Source organism: Micropterus salmoides, unplaced genomic scaffold, assembly GCF_014851395.1.
Source record: "Micropterus salmoides isolate LMB-PRFRI ecotype aquatic unplaced genomic scaffold, ASM1485139v1 Ms_hic_scaffold_1, whole genome shotgun sequence".
In the NCBI taxonomy this organism is placed as follows: Eukaryota; Metazoa; Chordata; class Actinopteri; order Centrarchiformes; family Centrarchidae; genus Micropterus; species Micropterus salmoides.
The window spans coordinates 18,655,120-18,680,281 of NW_024040040.1; the positions used below are offsets into that span (position 1 = coordinate 18,655,120).

At 38.8% G+C, this 25,162-nt stretch overlaps 2 protein-coding genes across 2 annotated transcripts; both read left to right on the top strand.

Moving 5' to 3' along the window:
• The first annotated feature begins 1,024 nt into the window (after positions 1 to 1,024).
• Positions 1,025 to 12,123, top strand: LOC119904778 (ly6/PLAUR domain-containing protein 1-like). Its single transcript, XM_038721466.1, has 4 exons — positions 1,025 to 1,253; positions 4,205 to 4,339; positions 8,769 to 9,043; positions 10,593 to 12,123. The coding sequence occupies exons 1-3, from the start codon at positions 1,202 to 1,204 to the stop codon at positions 9,014 to 9,016; spliced, it is 435 nt and encodes a 144-aa protein (XP_038577394.1). The 5' UTR covers positions 1,025 to 1,201; the 3' UTR covers positions 9,017 to 9,043; positions 10,593 to 12,123.
• Positions 12,124 to 17,399: 5,276 nt separating this feature from the next.
• Positions 17,400 to 25,118, top strand: LOC119904789 (actin-related protein 3). Its single transcript, XM_038721473.1, has 12 exons — positions 17,400 to 17,582; positions 18,020 to 18,075; positions 19,315 to 19,439; positions 19,535 to 19,645; positions 19,940 to 20,035; positions 20,379 to 20,486; positions 20,568 to 20,711; positions 21,595 to 21,768; positions 22,967 to 23,059; positions 23,154 to 23,279; positions 23,450 to 23,533; positions 23,745 to 25,118. The coding sequence occupies exons 1-12, from the start codon at positions 17,539 to 17,541 to the stop codon at positions 23,838 to 23,840; spliced, it is 1,257 nt and encodes a 418-aa protein (XP_038577401.1). The 5' UTR covers positions 17,400 to 17,538; the 3' UTR covers positions 23,841 to 25,118.
• The last annotated feature ends 44 nt before the right edge of the window (positions 25,119 to 25,162 follow it).

Sequence of the window (25,162 nt, forward strand, 5' to 3'; positions counted from 1 at the left end):
ATCACCGTTTCACTCGCAATCTGTCAGTGGGGGGTGGGTTAGTGAAGCTCAGAGCCGGCGTCAGTCCGCTCCAAGACTGCGCTCTGCTCGGTGCGGAGGGATTTCCAAACATCAAGTCCCTTGATGGGTAATTATGTGCGTATATTAAGTGCGTAAACGCAGTAATAAGCTCAATCTATTGTATTGATCATTGAAACTGACTGTCAAAGGTTGAGGTTTTTATTGTGTTTATGGTTTTGTATGCTTCTTTGATGTTAGAGGATGGCTTCAGGGGAAAATGAAATTGTCTATATAGTCTGCAATAATAAGGCTATAGAACAGTTTACACGCACTAATCTATTATGGAAAGAAGCAGCCTACAGAAGAGCTAACACAATATCATAAAAGACCACTAAAAACAGCCATTGCAATATTACATATATATATGTGGAGATGGAAAGCCCAGATAAATACATTATCACAGCACCAAAATTGTTACTGTTATTATAAATAGTTAGAAATACCATAAAACAATCCTACAGCCAGACTCATTATATGCTGTAAATCCCAAAATAGGCTACTAAATATTCTTAAAGAATACATGAAAACTGTTGATAAATTGTAATAAAAAGGCAACAGATAACAGGATTATTTAACGAATAACAGTGAATCATTTGTAAGTGAAAACATACCATGAAACCAAAGTCTCTGTAGAATTATAGGAATAATTGTAAAGGTCACTCTGTTACGCACATCCAAATACATTTTATAAGAAAAATTCTAATACAAGGACATTGAAATGAGAGGTGGCCTCATTTTAATATGACTTCAATGAACTTTTCGTACCTCTCGTTCAGTGACTACAAAAATATCGCTCAATGTAGAAAATCATAAACCTAAAAAATAATAGCCAAATATCTGTCCACGCACTACATGTCGGACACCTGTAATCGGGATTCCTGTGTCATCAACGCAGGAGATGTGAAAATGCCAACTGTGAGCATCACGTGGTGCGCTGTCTGATTTCTGCGCTCTGGATTTGTCTCCAGTTGCGCTGGAGGAAAGACTCTCACTTTGCGGAGCTTTCGCTCTCACCTCAGCCAGCCGAGAGGATGAGCGGAACCGTGTCTGGGCTTCCTCCTCTGCGGTTCGTCCTCCATGCCTCCGTCTGAACAAGTTCATTTGGTCGGATGTTTTCCCTCCGAGCGTCATTTGGGAGAGAATGCGTCTTCTCGTTCTTTTGACTTTATTTGGAGTCCTTCTTCTCGACGCAGGTATGTGCACATTGGAGAGACTGCGGCCCCGTTTCAGTCAGCTTGTGAGGGCACATTTTGGAGCGCATGTACCGAGCTTGTGCTTATATTGTGATAAGTGTGAAAAATGTACTTCCTTTCTATCTACATCCGTGCGCAACAGAGGGGAAATGACAATAGTAGCTAAATATTTTATATTTACACGTATTGCATCCACGGTACATATAGGCTATTTTAAACAATTAAATCTGGCGATATACTGTTGCAAAATGTTGACGACTTTGCCATTACATTTAGAAAACAGAACTTTTTGCCTTTTGGTAGCTCATTTTTCTGCGTATGTGAAATATGTAAGACCGGACTTCCAGTATAGTGCAACCATTTACTGACAGACTTTGTATAGCCTAGCCTACTTATAGAAAACACTTAAGGTGTTTCCATTAAGATGGAAAAACTAATAATGGGCAGTGATTAATAATCGTGTTGCGTTTTGGTGCTGGTTTTGCGCGCTGAGGGCGCTGTGCTGTGCTGGACCCGGCGCTGTTTTGGCACAGGGGGAAATGATAGTGACTGATTCAAGCCTATAACACGCTGTTTTTTTCTATTTCTCTAACGTCTGCCTTTGTTTTGAATGAAGCCTTTTCTTCTTACCAGTGTAACAAGTACAAGTGTTGACAAAGAAGGTGAAGACGCTGCTTTTTGTGCCATTTTGCTGTTTATACAATGGTGTCTGATTTATATAGTATTATGTTGTTGTTTTGTAGTGTATACAGCTTTAAATGGGATTGTGATTATAAGATAATGTTTTGGATTGTTCTACACCAGAATGAAGAACCTGTAAAGTATAGTTTTCTTATCATCCTCTGTTCGCTGTTGTCGAAAAAAAAAAACAACAAATAGATTTAGAACAATTTTATAAAACTGATTAACTGTGCTCTGGCGCTGGATTTTGCCCTCCAGTATGACAGATAGCCCCTCAAAATAAGAAAGTTCTTTGTTATCACAATCTCCTTCCAGGTGATGGATGGAGGTTTCAGCCATTTGCTTGGTTTAAAGTAATTAGGGTGGGTTTGTGATGTTATATGTGGAACTTTATCAGTTGCATTTGATACATGTTTGGTGCCATTTTAATAATTATACCACTAATGTCAGTGGGGACGGATTGCATGTGTGGGATATTTAGGAAAGAACTGCGCAAGCTCTGCTGCCATGATGATGATATCTTTTAAACATACTAACTGAACCTGGTGGGATTCTAACACTGTCTTGTGTAATTATGGCAATAAAGAACATCTTTGGAGCAATTTTTCTCCTCACCTCTCTATGAAAAACAGTCAGAGGTTCACTAGATAAATAGACACTATTACCTTTGAAGCAAAAGTTGCCAGTAAAAAATATGTTGCACAGCATGCATGTTTCCTGCAAATCCTGAGGCTATAGATAATTTCAATCATTCAAGTCATTTAAATAACTCTAAGATGTCATAATATTGACTCTACCTTCTCCATTTAGGTCTGATGACTTCATTTCTGCAGATTTTGCCCTTTCTTTAGGGCCAACATGCAGTAAAAGAGACACGCATATTAATTTTAATAAAAACACTCCTGCTTTAACAGCATCCAATGAAATGTGCAAAAGCTGCGAGAAGTGCTGTGTAAGACGTAGCAGAAGTCAGATACATTTTTGTTATCTCAGGGGATGGGAAATGCGCGCAGGCCATCACTGCATCAAGTCTCTCTTACTGCCTGTTTGTACTATAAATGGAGCTTTATCACCTATAAAAATCCAAAATTTAAAGGGTCTGTGTGCTGTGCTGTGTTGTTTTGTTTCTTTATAGCTTATTCTCACTTCACTGTGTGAATGTATAAACTGTCTGTTGACATGAGACAGCCAATAAAAACAACTGAAAAACACATCAGATTAGATTTGGTGAAGGACTTGCTAATGTGCTTTGTAAAGTCACAAAACCTCGGCACTGCCCTTCTGCTGGCGGGCGTAATGTCAAAACACTGTGCAGAAGATAGAGAAGATGACACTGCACTCTCAAGGAATGCCATTAGTCTTGTTTGTAGCTGTAACACCATCAAAGGCACTTGCACAAAGCAAAATCTATAATACAGCCTCTGCTGCTTCATTCCAGGTGAAGAAAAATAAGAAAAATAATTAAGGGTACACAGTGGACTCACAAAATGTATGGAATGAGAATATTGTGAGCAAATGTCACAAGAAAAGAAAGCAAGCATTAAGCATAATGCTTTTTAATGTAACAACCAAGACTTCCCAATAATCTCAAAAGATTAGTTTAACATTTTGGGAAATATGCTTCTTACTGAGAGTTAGCTGAGAGGTCGATACCACTCTCACATGTGTCTGGTAAGCCAGCAACAGGTTATCTTAACTAAGATAGCTTTTTTACTTTTCGGTGCTTGTATGAAGAGACAAGTCATAACGTGTTAATTAGTGAGCTTTAGAAGTGCTTGTACTTATATTTAGTGTTTCTTTCGTACAAAGCCAGGCTAGCTGTTGCCCTCTGTGGTTCCCCACTGTCTTTGTGCTAAGCTAAGCTAACAGACCGCTGGCTGAGGCTGCAGCATCATATTTACCGCACAGACATAAGAGTGGTGTTGATGTTCTCGTCTAAATCTCTGCAAGAAGGCAAATTTCTCAAAATTTCAAATTATTCCTTTGACCAAAATGTTACATTACTAAGATTTGCAAGCATAAACCTGCCACCTCTAAGCTTTGCACAAACATTTGTGCTTCAAATTTTATAGCCATTTCCCAAAATTTGGTGAAATTCTCGGATGTGGTTAAACCAAGTTATTTTCTTACATTGTGAATGAAGGACTGGTTATTTATCTAAAGTATTCATCTAGAAAGCTCCATAGGAAAAAACACTCTTCAGGGCTCAATTATGTCTGCGATACTGCTAATGACAGATATTTTGCACTTCTATATCCTGCTGCGTACAGGAGATGCCCTTCAGATCCAGTGCTACCAGTGTGAGGAGATGAAGCAGAATGACTGCTCCACGCCGGAGTACATTGTCAACTGCACTGTCAATGTACAGGACATGTGCCAGAAAGAGGTGCTGGTGAAACCCGATGGTAAGCAACAGTTTACTGTAAATCTGTACGGATGAATTAGCTCTCACTGCTCATGCTAGCTACCCACATTATTCCAAGCAGCACTATTCCAGCTACTAAGCTTGACAGATTTCAATAAAATTTGGTGGAAGGTTAAGCCATGGGCCAGGGAACAAGTTGTTTTGTTCTAAAAAGCATTTCATGTAGTGCAGTTAAAAGTACTTTACAGAACAAGCTTTCCTATAATTTTCACATTACAAATGAAGACTAAGGCCATAATAAATAAAGTAGCCTAAATGTAAGCGAAAAGAACCATTATACACTTTATAGGACGAGATAAAAAAAATGAGGGGGTGGGCTGTCCTCACTTAAAAAAATAAAATAAAGTATAAAATTTTGTAGGGTATATAGTTATACTTAGGCTTTACATAATATGAATAACCAAACATTGTCAAGAAGAAGGATAAAGCCATCAATGGATTTAATAGGATGTTGTAATCTTTGCGATAGCTTATGAACTACTGTTCATACACTTGAATATCTGACACAGCATGACTGTCAATAATGTCAAAGGTATTTTGGTGCTGATATGGATCTATATTTAGGTATTTTCTATTATTAAAATGCATATTTGGAGGATTATGAATAATTGGTGGAGGCATAAACTCTCTAGGTCTAGCTCTAGTCAGTGAAGATTGATTGTTGAGGATGCAAATGCACAGGCTGGGTCAGCCAGAAATATCCAAGAGTTCATATTTATCTGTAGAAGAAAGGTGACTGTCTGGAAACTGAAGACGGAGCAGGACACGGCACACAGAAGTTACGCAACCTCCGAGCATTAAGTTTTATTTATTCACCATTCAGATGAGGCTAGGCAACATTATTAGGTCACTAAGCACATGCAATTTTCTAGATGTACAACAGCGCAGACAATTAACATAAATACTGATGTCACAACTGGGATGAGCCGACATGCTGTCATAAACAAGATTGTCTGGAAAACAGCGGGTCAAAAAAAAATCACTTTAAAAATTTTTTTTTGCTACAGGCCTATGTGATTATTTCAAGTCATGAAAGCGCAGCCTACCTAAACAACATTTAAATCAGCTGTGTAGTTAACACCAGTTGGCATTTTGTTTCTTGACGTTAAAATGACAAAAAACGCAACTATCCCTTTTTCCTTCCTCCAAAAACATCTTTTAATCCTCATATTTGTGACTTACTGACTCAGCAAAAGAGGCGGAGTGGGTGAAGACATTCTCCTCTGATTTTTAGTGTAATGGACATTGTTATCTGTTATTTTGTGCCTTTGTTCAGCTTCAAAGACAGAGAAGCCTTGACAGATGTGTGGATAGACTCGCTGTTACAGAAAGAGAACAGTCTTGCACACAGCTAGCATCAGACGGGGCAACACATCACTTTTTTCATTCAGTTTCAAACCTACACACACAAATGTAAGACCCGCCATTGTTTTTATGTTCATGTTCATTTTTATATGAGGCAGCTCGGTGTTGCGTTGTTGTTTTTGTCGCTTGAGCAAATACTATTTCACTAAGGAGGTTGAAGGGTGGTGTCAAAATTAAAAGGAATGGATTAAACAGTGTGTTTATCTGCTGTAACGTGCTACAGTAGTTAGCATGTTTGGCTAAAAAGCACCTACAGTAACTGAGTGTTACTTCCAAGTCCATGGAACATACTAACCAGATTACAGTAATTTATGGGCTTCACAACTAGTCAAAGTCAAAGTCAGCTTCATTGTCAAGGCTAACATTAGCGGCTCTGTCTTGGATTTGGGGAAGTTCTGACAGCTTTACCAAAGATAGTATTGCCAAAAGCAGAGGTTAGTCCTTAAATCTGAAAAGAAAAGTGTTAAATTGAATATACTCTTTAAAACAACACATCCTCAAACCTAAATGACAAAAACAACATATATGACCGTTTCCCAAAACGACATGTACATGCGTACAAGTATGAGTCCAGCGACAGTCGTACCAGACCTTAAGTATGTTATGTAAGTCACTTGACCTAGGTCACATGACATTAAACACGTGGTAAACATTGTGAAACGGTCATAGTTTGGTTAGATTTAGGCTACAGAATCACTTGGTTAGGTTTAGAAAAATATTGTGTTTTGGGTTAGAATAAGTACTTTATCAAAGACACCAGCAAAACATTATTTAACTTAAAACTTTCTTTCACACCCGATTCAAACCTCTGTCTCTGGAGTGAACGTCCTGAATTAACTTAGCCATCCACCACCTTACATGGACTTTGACACTCTTTATACGTTATGTTACCTGACTTCCTCTGTCACTAATGGTAGCGGCCTAACAAAAACATATATTATATACGCATATTAGTCACAAAATTGCTGTATAATTAACCTGTACGGATGTTTTTCTGGTGAAGACAGGCAGGTTTAATTAAAATGTTTAATGTAAGCGAAGCAGCCGAACAAGAATATGCTAGAATGATAAGATAAGATATACTTTATTGTCCAGAAGGGATATTTGTTTTGGACTCTGTCCGTTCTGCACAGTCTGGTTGGCGTTATTTATTATTTTTGTTTTTCATATTTACAATACTACAGTAGGACTGATTATTATGCACTGAAATGCAACACATGCTGTCTAAAGGGATCATCAACTGGTGATTTTTGCCTGGGACATGTAGCTTAAGTCTGTCTTCCTACAAAAATGTGATCTGGCCATTTATATAGATTCTCCTGACGTGGGATCAAAAACGCAGTCTTCTAGGTGAGAATCCTGTGCTTTACCGACTGAGTTAACCAAACACCATGACATTTAGTTCAAATATTATGCCTTATATTCACCCACCGTCTAATGTATAAAAAAATTGCTCCAATGCAAAACTTATTTACTGACCCCTGCTGTATATATTATTATTATTATATTATTACTTCTTCTTCTTCTTTTTCTTCGAACGCACGTATTCAACTTAATGATGAGCATCTACACACAGTGACGAAACGTGCTCTGTAGAGCAGTTTGTCCATTTTGGGCTACTGTAGAAACATGACGGTGCAACATGGCAACGTCCATGTAAGGTTATGTAGATAGAAATGGCTCATTCTAAGGTAATAAAAACATAACGGTTCATTATGTAAGGTCTTTATACAGCACTGAAAACATAGTTATGGATCTTATATTGCATTTCTGTCACTAGATCCTCAGAAATATTACACACTGGACCTTTAAGATATTAATATGTAGCACAATATCGTGTATAGCCATAAGGTGCTTATAGATTTTTGTTTTAAACGAGTCAGCTGGATACAGAGTTTTTGACCAACTCATGTTACAGCTGATAACACCTGCCAGGGAAAGTTGTCAATTCAGACAGCAAAATTAACGATTTTCAGTTAAAATGAGAAGCCAGCTTTTCTTTAACCCAGTCTTAAATCAAGGACACATTGTTTAATTGTAAGTGCATATTATTATGCTGGCCACAAATTAGATGCATCCAAATCTTTCACAAACGCCAAGGTAAATGTACATTTTATATTCATATTCTTACTTCAAATTCTGAAACAAAAAAGAAACAACTTGAGGTAAGTGTTCTGGTTGGCAAGGTAACTACTTGTTACAAGGGATATCAGACAGGTGGCTTGAAGGTTAGACATACTATTTTGTAATTGGAAGTTTACAGGTTCAATGCCTGCAACAGTAGCTCTTTGGGATGTCCTAGAGTAAGACAGCTGCAACGCTACAGATGTTAATTTTATGCTTTGCCTAGTCAGACACAGCAGACTGCATGTGTTTCTCTAGACTACACTCTTGTATGCGACAAACAGAAAGACTATCATAGAGAACAAAATGCTCTGTTGTACATATTTCTCCTCCTTCATCAATAAAAAGCATTCCCAGATAATGGAATGTTCTGTTCCGCCAACAGAGATCGAATTTATCTGAATTTGATTTAATCAAAATGTTTTCCGCACCAGTAAGGGGAAGTTTCATTTGAAAGAAAACACAACACAAATAACAAAATAAGAACACCACATAAATGATAAAATATCTGCCACAACATACCATAGAAACACATTACAAATCACACCAATATACCAGATGGAGAAAGATGATAAGGGAGTCAGTGGCTAAAGTCAGTGCAATAAAAAGTTACAGCTACTACAGAATATGAGTTTTGTTTTTTCATACAAGCATACAAACTGTAGTAACATATACCACACTGACAAACATCAGTTAATAAGAGCAGACAGGAAGTCAATAGCTCCACAGCCCTATAGTGCAATAAAATTCTGCAGCGTTGCAAAACACAAGACTCATATACGTTACATCTTCAATCTAAACAATCTAATTACAGCAGGGGAAATTAATTACTATTCTTTTCAGTCCATATGTCCAACTTTCTCTGTTTGGATGCACTTAAATATTAGGAAAATACAATTCTTGCTGTTTTTGTTTTGCAGGAATACATTACCGAAAGTCCTGCGCCTCCTCTGGGGCTTGCCTCATCGCCTCCTCTGGCTACCAGCAGTTCTGCACCGGCAGGCTAAACTCAGTCTGCATCTCCTGCTGCAACACCCCGCTCTGCAACGGGCCCAGGAGGAAGCGTCCCATCCCTTCGGCAGCGATGTTCAGCCCGCAGATGAACCGGCCACTTCTCCTCTTCCTGACCTTCTTCCTGCTGCTGCTGGCACTCTCCCCTGTGACGTAAACTGGAGATCCCATCACATCGCACACTGTACAGTTTGTTTTCTTCAGTCCAAACCATAAAAATGAAAGAAACCTCACTTTGTTGCTCTTGTTTTTGGTTAATTTAGGTTCACATTGCCCAGTTAGAACTAAATTAGGGCTTGTTAACTGAAGTCAAAAGGAAGTATTTTGGCAGAGGGAGTCCAATCAAATCAGGTTGTCCTTTCAACTTCACTTAAACAGGATAAAGGTGTTCACGCTTTGTGTTGTCATTTACCTTATGAGGTGACCTATACACAAAGAAGTAGATGGATATAAGTCCAGACCACAGTTAGTCCTCTGTTAACAGAGATTTTTATGCATGGGTTACTGCTGGATATTGAACAGTAACAGTAATGAGTGTGTTCAGAGAAGAGGGGATTTCTGCAACCCTGATGGTATCAAGAGACAACCTTGACCACATTCTTTTGTTCTGGGGCTTTTTCCCCCGAGGAGCTATAGGAGCTAGGCCTCTTAGTTCTGATTAAACGAAAAGTTTGACATTTTGGCAGGTTCACTTCATCGCTTTAAGGTAGAGAGTTTGATGAGAAGAACAATGCCACTATTATGTCTGTCTGTTAAATATAAGGCTACAGTCAGCTTAGCGTAGCATGAGTGAAAACAGACTTTACAGCTACCCTGGCTCCTGGTCTACAAGCACCTCAAAAGATCACTAATTAAAGTTACATTTTTGTTTAATCCACACACAAAAAAAACAAAGTGGAAAAACAACTAAGGACTTAAGGACTGTCGAGTGCCAGGGTGTTTTTAGCTGGGAGTGCGTGGATTATACAAGTGGGATCTAATGCGTTATTTTTAGTGATCTGGGAGGTGGATTATATTAAGGATTCAAGGTTCAAGATTCAAAAACCTTACTGTCATTCCATCCATGTAGCTTTTTGGACACAAAAACCAATATAAAATGCCTGGTGCACAAGAGTGTGCTCAGGCTAGCCTTTTCCATCTTATTGCATATAAGCTAAGCTAACTGGCTTCTTGCTTTAGACTTATATACAAAGACAGGTATGGGAAGACAATAGGCATTTCTCAAAATTAATTTTCATCTATTTCTTCAAGGGAAATCTACAGCATACAATGATACTTTAGACAATAGTGCGCTTCCAACTTTGACCCTTTCCTGTTTCAACATGACAATGCACAGGGTCAGGTCCATAAAGAATTTTTTTTCTCTGTTTGGTGTGGAAGAACTTGACTGGCCTGCACTGAGCCCTTAACCTCAACCCCATCCAACACCGTTGGGATGATGGCTGGACCAAATCCATCCTGCAAAGTTTAAAAATATGGTGGAAGGTTTCCCAGAAGACTGTTAAAGCAGTTTATCAATGCCCATGATTTTTTTAATTGCCAGAAACCTGCATTTTAAGGCATCTAGTGCTGCAACAAGTAACACTGTTCTCCCCTTCTGTCCCACCAAAGGCATTAAATAAAAGAAGCTTAATGTGAATGCATCATAAACGTTTAGGTGATGCACACTCACACACACATTAGTTTAAAAGGTGAATGACAAACACATTTTCTCTACTTTTTCTTCATCACAGGTGCACCTTGGAGCAGGGTTATACGATATACTGAAGGAGCAGATTTGGACTCCACACTGGCTTTGTATCTTCTCAGCGTCACGAAAAACGGTCAATATGATCGATATAACACCGTAACCACTGAGAATGACACTCGAAAGCTAGAGAAGTGGAAGCATACCATGCTCTCTCATTTATTGCTCATGCTGCTAGAGAAGGACCAGCAGCCGAGGCGTCTCTCAATTTCTTTGCATTTTTGTGAAGTGGAGCGTTGTGTGAGGAACCTGCTCTGAAGTTCTTTTCTGGTTATTACACGCTGTAAAAAGTGTTGGTAGAAGTTATTGTATAAAATTATATTTTTGAGCTTTTTTTGTGGGCTTTGTTTGATTGATGGTTTGAACCAGCAATGGTAGTTTTCTCTCTTGTTAACGCTGTTGCTATTGTTGTTTAGAATACACAGATTTTCATATTTTGAATTGATAATGACTGACATTATGAACCCAAAATATACCTTTCTTCTTCAAATATGATGAAGAAGGTACTGTCATTCTGGCAAATAAGAACTGAATTGGAAGGGTTCTTGCAGCTTATTATCTATGATATATGCATATTTTCCACTGCTGCACAGTATTAATTTACATTTTGGAAAGCCTGTTTGTTTTATTGCTTATTCATCCTTGATCAAAATATATAAAAGTGGATTCTGGCATATAAGAAGCTTATTAGATATATTAATTAGACTTTAATATTATATATATTCCTTTGTAATATGAGATATTGAGCTGTGTTAGAGCTAAACTTGGAAACACCCAGTACAATTGATTATAAAATTTAATGACATAGACATAGTGCAGTATAAGAACAAGCTATAAGCACAAATATATTCTCACTAGAGAAATGCTTCAGGGTGACTTCGGTGATATTTCGTACACAAATTAAAAATATGCGCCAATCATAGCTAGTAGTGCATGTAGCCAATGCTGTAGGCCAGATACTGCATTTTATAATCTACACCGATGAAAATAATTTGACTTGTATGGATCTTATTTCCATGACCAGATGGGCATTTTGGGAACATCGCAAGTTTATACTTACCTTGAAATGATTTATTTGCATATTGATTTGTTTCATTATGTTCTATTTAACTGCTATAATTTTATTGCTTTTTCCAATCTGTGCAGTATTTTATTTAAATGTGGTGAATGTGCTGTAGACAACAGCAATGCAGACACTCTAACTGTATTGTAATGCCACACATGAAGGTATTAATGATCGAGGGCAGAGCAAAATCCAGGAAAGTGCACTGAGGTGCCACATCAGTTAGACATTGGTTTCACATCATGACGCGATTGTTTTCATATTAAACAGAAACTTGTGTGTTGATTAATAATATAAGACTTATTTCAGAGCATCATGTGACTGTCCCGGACACATAAAAACAAGATGGACCGTCCGATAAATGTTCATGGGAGTTTTTTGACTGGTCTTCTGTGAAGAGTATACTATAAGAGTATGTATTCTGTGGTGTAAATAAATGTTGCAGAAAACCTGACCTGTCGAGTGGCTGGCTGGCATGTTTTCAGTTTTCAGTCAATACCAAGAGCTCTTTTGTCATCTGTTTCACCACAGTTAAATAGCTCATGTTTTTTAGGCTCCAACCATTGAAGTTAAACACCTCAGTCTGGAATTAGCACATTATTTTACAAGTCCATAATACTGTAATAATTGCCTAAAAAATTTAATTCACTACTTATTGTTGGTTTCCAGGGAAACTGCCCCATTTAAAAGGAAGTAGGCCTAAATATTCATAAATTATTTAATTCCCCATATCCAATTCAATTCATATTGTATTTGTATGGCACCATCTCATATAAAAGTTGTTCCAAGTCTATCATTTACATTTGTCTTTTTTCTGTAGACAAACATCACATTTTTGCAACATGTTTCGCTCACTTGCTGTACGTTGACCATAACATTTTCGATGTTATGCTAGCAATTAATTGGAATTAGTTCATTGGAATTATCTCACTGAACACTGGCTATCTGTCTCTAACCTTCACACAGCCGGGCTAAGGACGTGGAACCAGATTTTGTATTAAATTTGTTACATTTCTGTATGCTACCATCACTCAATTACTCATCTATTGATTTTGGGCATTGTGCAACTCCTTCCCAGGAGTATGCACATACTGTACATTTTAACAGTGTTTTTTTCAGACATTTTGCTTTCTTGTGCTATGATTCATTCATTATTGAGTAGAACGCTTTTAGTAGTATAAATCCAAATTTTCTTACTGTGCAAGGTTGAGCATACCTTTGTGCATTTTCAATTGCTAAAACACTGTCATCACCAGCCTGCACTGAAACAGATAAAAGCCTAAAATGAGATTAAGGTTTCGTCAGAATGAGCAGAGAATACAGATTAGACATAATCCACTCTGTATTACACCGGTTTTAACAAGGGCTGCTTCTGTCTTGTATAAAAAAACAGATTCCAGTAAAAGTCAGGTAATTTAAATGAAATGTGCAGATGCCTCAGCCATGTATTGTTACTATTTAACATCCCAGCAAAAACACACAGCATGTAAAATAGCTCCTTCTCTGCTAAGTTAGTATTGAAACTGGAATTATTCTAAAGCTCAAGACAGAACTTGATAGTCCAGTTGGGGCTATGATGATTGATCATAATAGTGCCATAATAGTGTTTGCAAGTAACCATTATCAATGATGTGCCTAACAATGCAGCAATGCATTGGACACAATGGAGCAGCCGCCTCTCCTGCAGTCCACGGTCAAATTTACAATCATTTTGCATGGAGATGAGAAATCTGCTTTAGCATGTAAGACAACTCATCACAGTGATCAGATGACTTTGGTGTCAATAAATGATGGTGTTAAAGCACACTTGTGTTGATTGAAAAGCAAAAGCCTCAGTGGGAGGGTGCGGCAGTATGATGCAGCATCATTAAGGCCTGGACGTAGAGGAGGTGGAGTTGGAAGGAGTCAGGACTGGCGATCAGAGGTGGGAAGTGCCGACTGCAAATCTCCTGGGACTAAGGAGCATCAAAAACAGGAGATTATTAAAAATAATAAGGCCCACCTCTGCCTTTCTCTAATGATGTGTGCGCAAACACACTCATATTAGGGCTCTGGTAGTGGAAATACTTCAGCTGACGGGGGACCTCAACTCGTCCACGTTGTTTACTGTGTAGGCTAAGAGTATTGAAAATGAGGGGAGAATTATTTATTCTGGTGTGGGCGGGCATTATTTCAGGAGGACTAGCAGGGGGACAGTAAGATCAGAAACCTCTAGAGAGTCAATTACCCTTAGTTCATCTATATAGATAGTGTACATTGTATAGCCTATAGTTATAATGGATCTGAGATAGTCCACTTAAATCCATTAGAGATTATTCATGAATCAAATGTATTACCCAAACATCAATAGGGCTATTTCTGCTATTGATTAAATTGCTAAATTAAAATGAAATTCTATTGAATTAAAAATACCATTAAACATATTACACTGGATATGAATAAGACCAAGCCAGAGGAAAGTTTGTATAGCTTATGTAATCATCCTAAATCTGATGACTTAGCAGTCAACCTGATCAAGCTACTCCACCAGACTTTATTTTCACTCCAATCCACTTTGGTGCCCTAACACAAATCTTCATTCCAGTAAGTAGGGCCCATAAACAAAGGTAAACACAATTACCCCCCCCCCAAAGTTACAGTGGTGCAAAGGGGAAATTAATCTGCGACTAGTGTTAAAACATTGCACTTCTGCAAGAACCAGCGAAATAAAAGAGAACTGGCTTGAAGAATGGCTGTAAAAATCCTTGTTACTCTGATTAATCCATTTCAGGAAGGATGTTTTAATAGATTTAGAGGAGGAGTAAAAGCGACTGAGCCGGTGCTTGAGATAAATCAGTTTGTAGTGAAGTAAGTGACTGGTTCAGGATCAGTGGTCTCCGTTGTTTCTCAAAAATGAGAGCACTGGTGCCCTCTAGTATTCAAAACAGTGGCACACAGTAAATGTGCATGTAAAGCAATTTCAGAAACTGCTGTCAGTTGATTTTATAATGACAGAGAAAGGTGAGGAGGTGAAATTAGAATACAAAACCTGAATATCAGGATCAGATTTCAGGTTTGCCTTGAATACCTTTAAAACACCTTCATAGGTAAAAAAAAAACATGTTTTCACACAATCCAAAACTGATATCAAACTGAGAATTTATTACACTTGTGAGCGCATGTAGAAAATAAAGTCACCGTCTGGATTTGGACAGCACATGTTTGCATATAAGCAGTTTGTGGTGACCTACCTGTGGTGGGTCCCTGAGGTTGGAGCAGCCATTTTGTTTCACTTCATTCATTCAGCATAACATTGTGTTCCTTAGCCAAATACTGTTTGGAAGGAGAGGTTAATTGGTTTTCTTTCTCCCTAACCAATCAGTGGCGAGGGATGTATAAGTCTAGCTGATGTAATCACCAGTGTGTTTGCTAGGAACAGTCAAAGTTAGCATAACTTTTTCAGAACAGCAGCCACTGTGGCCACAAGCGGCTAGCAATCACACAAGTAGAGAACAGTCATAAAGTTAGCAAACTGACTCAATAATATCTGTTTTACTGAGCCAAAAGTCAGCTAACAATAGCTAACACTAGCCACCAAAAGCATGTTGCAGCAGATCCCCTGGGGTGAACAATTGGGTTTATTGAGTATGAAATCAACTCTTGATTTCTAAGACTGAGATTGGGTTCTTTCTTTTTTCAATAGTCTAGTCTCACTTTAATATCTAGAAGTGCTAAATCACTTGCTCTATCTAGGCTATATTACATAGGCCTACGAGTTATTTCTGTAAACTAACTTACAACAACTTGTACAGCTGTTGGTCACCATTATTGTTGTTGTTTTGTTTTCTTGTAACTTTTTGCTGAATTACAGGCACTGTAGCCACAAGTGACAATTACAGGATAATGGTAAAATGTAGTGGAACAGTAGCACAAAAAGAAAAGTCAGCACACTGACCCAGCTAGCTAGCCACCTTAAGCTACTTACGGGACCAAGTGAGGCCATAGCAGAGAAAGAGAACAATATAGTTTATCTGGCAAAAGACACACAGTCACACTTTAATGAGCACAAAACTAGAGCTATTTAAAGTGTTTAACAAAATCTGTTCACCAGGATTAGATAAGATGAAATGCAATTTTATAATAGCCTATCTGTTAAATTACTGTTCTTGAACATCTACTACTCCAAATTTATCTTTAATCAATTTAATTTCAATTCCCTTTTCCCCTCAAGATTTATATTTCTTTATCTCAATTTAATAGTTAACTTGTTTTTATTCCTGAGGCACTTTGTTAACCCACAAGGGTAAGATCTTTAAAAATAAAGGTTTGTGTTCAATGAAGGTGTGTGAATGTTCTCCCCGTGTCTGCGTGGGTTCTCTCCAGGTGCTCCGGCTTCCTCCCACTGTCCAAAGACATGTGGTCTAGGTTAATTGGTGACCCTAAATTGTCCTTAGGTGTGAGTGTTAGCGTGAGTGGTTGTTTGTCTATTTGTGGCCCTGCGATGGACTGGCGACCTGTCCTGGGTCTACCACGCCTTTCGCCCAATGTCAGCTGGGATTGGCTCCAGCCCCCCGCGACCCTGTACGCAGGATAAGCGGTTGACGATGGATGGATGGTTTGTGTTCATTGTGACTTGCCAGTTGGTCTGAATAATTACCTCATAAGACCAATTCTAGTGTTTTACAGTCATTATGAGATGATGTTGTTGCTCAGTTCTACTAAAAAGATAGGACAAAAGCCTTGTGTTTTGTACCATTCATCTTAGTGATGTAAAAGGAAAGTCCTTCTTTCATAGTGGGCTCCTGGCAAATCTTTGCTCCAGCACTGACAATGTTGAAACAAATTGTTTCACCCGCAGTTCTTGATAGAGAGTTTCCATCAAGTGGCTCAACAGCAAAGAGAATAGGAACTGTTTCTATCAGGAGCAGCAGAGCCAAGGGCTTTTCTAGGAGAGTCGGTGTGGTGAAGAGTCTTTTGTGTGAGTGATGAGTCTGCCTGGGGACAAAGGGCCAATGTTCTCAGGCTCTGGGATTGGCTCTAATGTGCTAAGGCGCTCTGAAGCCAGAATCAAGCCCTAAAGCTCTTTCCTGCTCATGTATTGTCTTTATCAGTGGCCCTCCATGCAGTTGTGGAGGGTAAGGACCATTTTGTCTGGCCTTTGATGGCACCTAAATCACTAATATCATCTGCTGGAGTCAGCATGGTGATATGAGGTTGGTTCAAATTTTTGTTCAGTGTAAAACCAATGTAAAAAGGGAAAATTCCTGCAACATTGTATTTGACATTGTAAACTAAAAAATATATATTTTAATTGAATTGTATGTGTATACAATACATAGAGTATAAATTATATAAATTCAAATTTATGATAATGATATTTTAATGATATTGTTAGTTATGTTATTTTCTGTGTCATACACATAAAAGCGCTGAACACACATGAACTTAAGACACTAAAAATACTGTTGCACTGGGGAAATATTTGTGCCACTTAAAAAAAAAGAGTACTAACTTAAGAGTACTAACCATAACCCTGCACATGTTGTTTGAATGTGACAAATACAATTTCTAAGTATTTAAATCTTACTGTTTTTCCAAAACACAACTGAAATTAAGGACATGTTACACTTATTTTCAACATTCAAATAAAGAATAGGCTAAACAGCATACTCGATGCAATAACAGTCGCCATGCACTAGGGGGCAGTATTGTGTCTTTGTAGCTGCTGACTCTGCACTAGAAGAAATTTTAACCAAACCCGGAAGCTCCTGAATCGGTCGTGATTGCTATTCATTCAGGCTGCTACGATTTAAATCAGTTGCTGTTAAGATATCCGTTCACATCGGGCGCCTGATCTATTTGCTTGTAGATAGATAAAAGGAGTGCAAGCATGGCTGGTCGGCTACCGGCTTGTGTTGTTGACTGTGGTACGGGGTAAGTAACAAAAACAGAATGCTAGTTAGCGTTAGCCTGGTTACCATTGCCCACATAAGAGGCTGTCAAACTTCCAGCTAACGCCCCGTCTAGGCTGAATGGTGCTAACGTTACTTAGCCGCATTTGTTTACTTGTTTATTCTTATGTTGAGTGTATAACCAGAGTAAGTTCTAGAAATTAGCACACCAAAGTGCCAGACTATTTTACTGTGTATGCTTTTATTGTGAATAATACTTTATCATTGGAATTAGCCGCTGCTAGCTACTGATGCTAACGTTACTTCCTGGACATTCCTCATAGCAGAAAGCATATCATCCAGATTATTTTGGCTGTTTCTCCGTTAAAGTACCTGTTTACCTGTTTGTAGTTTCCAGCAAAACACTTTACCAAAATGGAGCAACTGTAACTAAACCTTTTAATTTTGTTCCTCTTTTAGGTATACAAAGCTTGGTTATGCAGGAAATACAGAACCACAGTTCATCATACCATCATGTAAGTAAATAAACACGTCTCAAAACAAATTAGGTTTAATCACATTATGCTCATTTTAAGTAGAATTTTTCATTTCAGTTTAAGTATATAACTGTGTTATACAAATAACATTTATAAATATATAATGCAATTGTTCAACGGTTACCATACAGTACCATTTTGCATTGTCAACCCTATTATAGTTTGTAAGTGTTTGTAATTAAGTAACTATTAAATGAGGAATCTAATTTTAACAATTTGCCACAAGATGACAGTTTCAGATCAACTTCCTTTTACCACACAGTCCAGGGACACAGTCAGCAGCTAGACAACGTACCACAAGATTGTACATTCTTAGGGACATGTTGTCTCATGAAAAACAGCTGAATGTGAAGCAAAACTTAACCAAAAGTCAAAGGTCTCTATGTGCACAGTTGCGTTCAGTTACACTACCATTAGCTATAGATAAAGGCAAGTTTAAAAGTTTCCCTGAAGAGAAAAACTTTGTTTTGTTATGCACATTATATAATTTACTGCACTTTTTGGTAAGATGTCCTGCATTTCTGAAGTTCCGCTGGTTGGATGATTATTAAACACGTTGATGTGTATTGTGGGGCTGACTGTAAATACTCAATTGGACACCATATACTGTTAATTAATCCAGAGCTGAAAAAAGCCCCCACTATTTATTCCTGTTGGACAAAGAATTGCTATAAAGTACAGGATTTAGGAAATTACCGAGCATAAAAAAATAACCCATACATGCGACATCTTCTAAATATTTCGTAGTTTCTTTAAGTTTATATTCTGTCAGTGGTAGGTCTTTTTGTTGATAAATAAAAATTGTCTAGCCCAAAATAAAAACTCATCTTTCTTTAACCTTTCTGAGTCTACATCCAGTGAGCATCTGATAGATAGATAGGTAGGTAGGTACTGAATTCATCCCCAAAGAGAAATTGCAGTGTTACAATTTGCATCGGTTTACAAAAATAAAATGCACAAACAGTTACAGTAACAAAACACGCACAACTTACACAAAAAATGTGAGGTGTGTGGCAAACAAGCATTAGGTAGATTAACAAATAAAAAATTAAATATGATTAACAAATGTGCTGTATATATTCATTCAACTACTAGATAGTCATAGATTTTAATTGCAGTGGGCAGTGGGAATGACTTCCTGTAGCGTCTCTTATCACTGCGCAGCTGAAGGAGTCTCGGACTGAATTAAACATCATCACATTTTCTGATCACGTCTAGGTATTGCAATCAAAGAATCGGCCAAGGTCGGAGACCAGGCCCAGCGCAGGATGATGAGGGGTGTTGATGACCTGGACTTCTTCATCGGGGATGAAGCCATCGAAAAACCCTCATATGCAACAAAGGTAGGCAGGAAAGCGGAAGGGAGTCAGGTCGGAGGCTCTTTTTAGGCTTCAACAAGAGACTGACCTTTGCACTGTGTTCCCTCTTTTGTTTCCAGTGGCCCATCCGTCACGGGATAGTGGAAGACTGGGACCTGATGGAGAGATTTATGGAGCAGATCATCTTCAAGTATCTGCGGGCAGAACCTGAAGACCATTACTTTCTTTTGGTAAGAATAGAGTTAAAAGCCTCAGGCGAGGATCAGGCAGTGATTCTTATTTCTTTGTCTTGTCTTTTTTTTTACTAAATTTACACACAAAAACTGAAATTGCGGCTTGAGGGGGAAAAAGAATGTAAGCCAAGACCACACCTTGTACTGCCAAGAAATATCTACTTTCAAGAGATTTCAAAATAGGAAAGCAGGTCAATAATGAGTGTATCCTGTAGCATGTGTTGACCTTTACTAGAAATTAAAGTTGAAAAGTGGTTTACAGTTGTTCTCATCAGTTCTCCACCCCCCCAGACAGAACCTCCTCTCAACACACCGGAAAACAGAGAGTATACAGCAGAGATCATGTTTGAGTCATTCAATGTCCCAGGTCTCTATATCGCTGTTCAGGTAAGTTTCCAAAACATCCCAGCACCTGAAATTAACACTGTGCAAATGCAAAACGAAGTGGCTAAAATTGTGAATAAACAAACTACTATAGCTGGCCTTAAACTACAATTTCACAGCACTCTCAACTAGTTAAAACATTTGAAGCCAGACGTGTAGGCTGTAGATAAAATTAGATTTCGCTCTTTCTCTCAGAATGTAATGTGTTTAAAAGGTTTTATGAGGAAATGCACATTTTCACTTCTCCTTTTTTAAGTTTCAGCCGCAGTTGCTTGGCCATGATGATCTCACCTTGCTCTTTACGATAGCATTATTTTTAAATTAAAACTATGACTTCCTGCATCAGGCTGTCCTGGCGCTGGCTGCCTCCTGGACATCCAGACAGGTGGGAGAACGGACGCTGACAGGGACTGTGATCGACAGTGGCGATGGAGTCACACACGTCATCCCAGTGGTAAGTGTCTCTCTATCAGCATGATGTTTTTTCTCTATTCCTCGTTCTCGACCCCCGAACTCATGCAAGTTTGTATTCTAGGCTGAAGGCTACGTCATCGGTAGCTGCATTAAGCACATCCCCATCGCCGGTCGAGACATCACATACTTCACCCAACAGCTGCTGAGGGAACGAGAGGTGGGGATACCTCCTGAACAGTCCCTGGAGACGGCTAAAGCTGTCAAGGTCAGTGTTCTTGAAATCTTTTAGAAACATTAAAAGCTAGTTTATAGCAAAGTGACAAGACTTAAAGAACATCATATTTTGCAAACTCTTCAATTGATACTCCACCCAATATCTTGCTCCTGTACAAAGAAGTTAACCTGGTGCAGCTTTGTATGTGATACTGTTGAGGTATCCTCAACACAGGATCAAATATCAAAAAGAGGTTGTGTCAGTTTAAGGATATTATGTTCTCACATTTTCAGTCATGCTCTGATTCTGTATTGTAACCTGCACACAGAAGGTCCCATAAAAGGAAGCGCGACACCTTCAACAGATGGTACTGGTTATGTTAGCTATGCCTGTCATGCATTGCTCAGCCTGGCCACAAGAGGTCAGTGCAGCTACAGAAGCATAGCACTCACTTCAAGTTTTAAACAAAAACATGTTCACCTCCAGCGAACATTCTGCCTTTAAAGGGTCAGAACATATTTAACCAAAAGTTTTATATTACATTTGGTTTTGGTCTCCATTCACATTGTTGTCAACAGTGCTTCATAAATACTAGTGCTACGTCTTATTGCATTTCCACAATGTGGTAACAGAAACTTCATCTATATACATATATCTACTTATAGTCACATTCTCTAGTATTATACTGTCCACTAGGCCATGCCAGGATTTATGTGTGTGTATGAACATCTGTGAAATTGTTATGATACTGCCCCAGGTGGTAGATGTTTTTTTTTGTGTGTGTGTGTGTGTACTCCTCTGTTTCTTTCTTCCTTTAATAAATACCAAAAGACAACAGTTTGTTGTAACTTATTAATTTGTTCTGCACCGGGAAAACACAACATTTTTTATTGTATCCTCATAAAGTTGTACTTTTATTGTTTTGTTTTTTTAGGAACGGTTTAGCTACGTCTGCCCCGACCTTGTGAAGGAGTTTAACAAGTACGACACAGATGGCTCCAAGTGGATCAAACAGTACACGGGCATCAACGCCATCTCAAAGAAGGAGTTCACCATCGACGTCGGCTACGAGCGCTTCCTGGGGCCTGAGATCTTCTTCCACCCTGAGGTATAATACATCGTTTTTAAGGGGGGTTCACACCGACCTTGTTCAGGGAGGACGGAAACCTCCTGTTGAGCAGAAGGGCTCACGCTCACCTGATCTTCAGTATGAATATATAGAACAGAAAAATTACTGTGTATATTATTATAATATGTGTAGCTAATATTTCTTGATAAAAGGTCGGCACCTTTTGATATATTGAACTTTTTTATGTGTGTAGTATGTAGGAATCTATATGCATTAATTAATTCAAGGAGATCCATATGGTTTCTGTAAACACAAGCTGCTTTTATGATAGACCTTTACTAGTCTTTTGCATGGGGGCCAACGTTTTTTTGTGTGTTTGCAATTGTGGCCTACGTACTTCACTGGTACACTTCGTATGACAGAACAAGTCATGAAGTGATCTGTGATAAGACAGTCTGATGCAGAGCTTCTTCCTCTAAATGCCTGCATTATTAAATTATTTATGCTAGTCTTACGAGACATTCGTATGTGTGACCCTCTAAAGTCTGCTGATATGCACTCAGACCAACACCAACATGAACCTGTATGTGCTCCATGATGTAAAATAGCCTATCCAGGTAGAAATTTGGACAGATTTATTGTTTTCTTACCTGCTGACTGTATGACCAATAATCTAATGACATTTCCACCTCGTGGCTTTTGTGTACAATTTCTGGACTTTTTGAGTTTTTGCAAACCGGACCATTTGGACATGTTAAACAATTTATTATCCTAGCATTGGTTCGAATTAGGAACCGGACCTTTAGGTGTGAACCCTCCCTGGATATGTTCTGTTCATGCTGCTGCTGCTGCTGCTAGATGATGCAGTGTAACGTTTCAGCTCCCTGCTTCAGTAAATGAGGAACAGTGTAGCTTTGGACACCACCACTAGCCTCAGTTTGTCTGGATTTAAATGGCAGTTGTGCAGCAACAGCCTGCAGAGTTGTTAAGAAAATTGTCATATCGAGTGAAAAATTCCTTACCTTTTAAAATCAATTGTGTCTTGAATTGTGCAATTTTAAAGTGAAATCATCACTTTTTTGTTTTGCTAAAAATGTTTGGTGAAATGGAAAATGTATTTCTGATAGTTCAGTTGCAGTGTATAAACGAGGAAAGTAGTAGTAGGTAGTGTGTTGTACTGGTATCATGCGGATTTTTGAGACTTTTGAGAATTCTTTTTCTATTTGATCTTGTCCAGTTTGCCAACCCAGACTTCACCCAGCCGATCTCGGAGGTGGTGGACGAAGTTATCCAGAACTGTCCCATTGACGTCAGACGCCCACTGTACAAGGTGCGGAAACGCATGCCTCCGCAGCTGCTCCAATTACTGTCACTGTTAGTGTCTGTGCCTGTTTATGTCAATGTCTAACCTCCTCCTGTCGCAGAACATCGTGCTCTCCGGAGGCTCCACTATGTTCAGGGACTTTGGCAGACGCATGCAGAGGGACCTCAAGCGGACTGTGGACGCACGACTGAAGATGAGCGAAGAGCTGAGTGGCGGCAAACTGAAGGTGAGGAAATGGAGGGAGGACGATGATGAATCCACCAACTGTACTTTTGAAGTCGACCTTCTTGGAAAGTTTGTGAATTGAAAATGTTCACGAACCCTGCATGTTGCAGCCTGTACAAGACAGGAAGTGGTTTTGTTTACTACTGATGAAATTAACTTCTTTTGTTGTAGCCCAAGCCCATCGACGTGCAAGTCATCACTCACCACATGCAGAGGTACGCTGTGTGGTTTGGAGGATCAATGCTGGCATCTACTGTGAGTATTAACAACGGAGCTCTCAGCATCTCTAACAACACACAATCATCTCTCTGCAGCTTTTTACAAACATTTTTGACACCAGCAAATAATTGAAAATTCTGAATGTTCTTTTATTGAGAGTTTTCACTTCACTAAACACAGTACACACTAACTATGACATGTAAGGGGGATGAATGACTTTTAACCAGGACTATTTGTGTTTTGGCAGCCTGAGTTTTACCAGGTGTGCCACACCAAGAAAGACTACGAGGAGATTGGGCCGAGCATCTGCCGCCACAACCCCGTATTCGGAGTCATGTCTTAGGCGTAGGGTGGGGTGTGGAGGGAGCGGAGGCTGAGGAAAGAGGAGGAAGCGCCACAAGACCTCACATGCTGTAAAAGTCCCATGAGCCTTTGCGCGGATGCTCCGACAAACCTGTTCATTCGGATGGAAAGCGACAGTGGACCAAACAAACTGCCGAAAGAGTGGCAATATCCTCACAAATTAGAGGAAAGAGGTGACTCAGCCCAAAGGATCCTCAAATAAAATGTTTACTGCAAGTAGATTAATAATAGGTGATAAATCTTTCATTTCTGCGTGCCTCGTATATTATGTACTTATATCCTCACAGGGTCGTAATATGTAATTAATCAACATGAGTCCTGTATAAATGCACTTGTCTGTGTATATGGGTTGGGTTCTTGCGATGGTATATAAAATAATGGTTGTTTCAAGAAGCAAGACGTCATTTTCCACAAGCCTCATTGAATAAAACACCTTTATGGTCATTAAAGGACCAGTTTGTAAGATTTAGGAGGATACTGGCAGAAATATAACATCGATAAATATGTTTTCATTAGTGTATAATTGCCTTAAAATAAGAATAGTTTTCGTTACATTACAATGGGCCCTTTATATCTGAAGAGGGAGCTGGTCCTCTTCCACGTAGTCCGCCATGTTGTACTACCGTGTTTCTACAGTGGCCCAGAATGGACAAAAGAAACACTGGCTCTAGAGAGTGTCGTTTTGAGTTAAGCTGCCAAATGCTGGAAAAGGGAAGAACCAAAGGTTATAAGTTGGGTGCAAATTTGCAACTTTGCCACTAGATGCCACTAAATCCTACACACTGGTCCTTTAAGTCATCAAACAGGTGCAGGCATGGACATTGTTAGAAGAAAAAAAACAATCACCAGGCGTACTGACCATTCCTGATTTACTTTTCTCGTTTGCGTCTCTTTTTTTGAAATGTCCCTCAGTACCTGGAAGCAATATACATTTGAATTTAGATTGTTAACATTAAAAGTCAGGCATTTACAAAAAATCTGTTATAATCATTTTTCCCAGGGTTCACTAAGTCCTGTCTTCTTTTGTCCTGCAGCTTTGTGACTAATCGTCACTGCTTTCTTTTCACCTTTTATGTGTATTAATCATCTCTTGTCTTCAACTTGTCTTTAAAAAAAATCATATTAATATATGAACATGCAGTTTGAATGACTGTTGTTGGACCATCACTGTTGCCTAGATCTCAGTTATACTGGATAGCCTTGTACTGTACCAAATCTGGATTTCAATGCTGGCATTCCAATAAATGCCAAGGAGATATTTCTACTGTTGTGATTTCTGTTTCTCAAGTTGTGCTCTCAAGA

Excerpts from the sequence above, each read along its gene's own strand:
- LOC119904789 (XM_038721473.1), top strand. The coding sequence starts at position 17,539 with ATGGCTGGTCGGCTACCGGCTTGTGTTGTTGACTGTGGTACGGG. Across the intron at positions 20,036-20,378 it reads GTCTCTATATCGCTGTTCAG|GCTGTCCTGGCGCTGGCTGC; the intron begins GTAAGTTTCCAA and ends TTCCTGCATCAG. Across the intron at positions 20,487-20,567 it reads TCACACACGTCATCCCAGTG|GCTGAAGGCTACGTCATCGG; the intron begins GTAAGTGTCTCT and ends TTTGTATTCTAG.
- LOC119904778 (XM_038721466.1), top strand. The coding sequence starts at position 1,202 with ATGCGTCTTCTCGTTCTTTTGACTTTATTTGGAGTCCTTCTTCTCGAC. Across the intron at positions 1,254-4,204 it reads AGTCCTTCTTCTCGACGCAG|GAGATGCCCTTCAGATCCAG; the intron begins GTATGTGCACAT and ends TGCTGCGTACAG. Across the intron at positions 4,340-8,768 it reads GGTGCTGGTGAAACCCGATG|GAATACATTACCGAAAGTCC; the intron begins GTAAGCAACAGT and ends TTTGTTTTGCAG.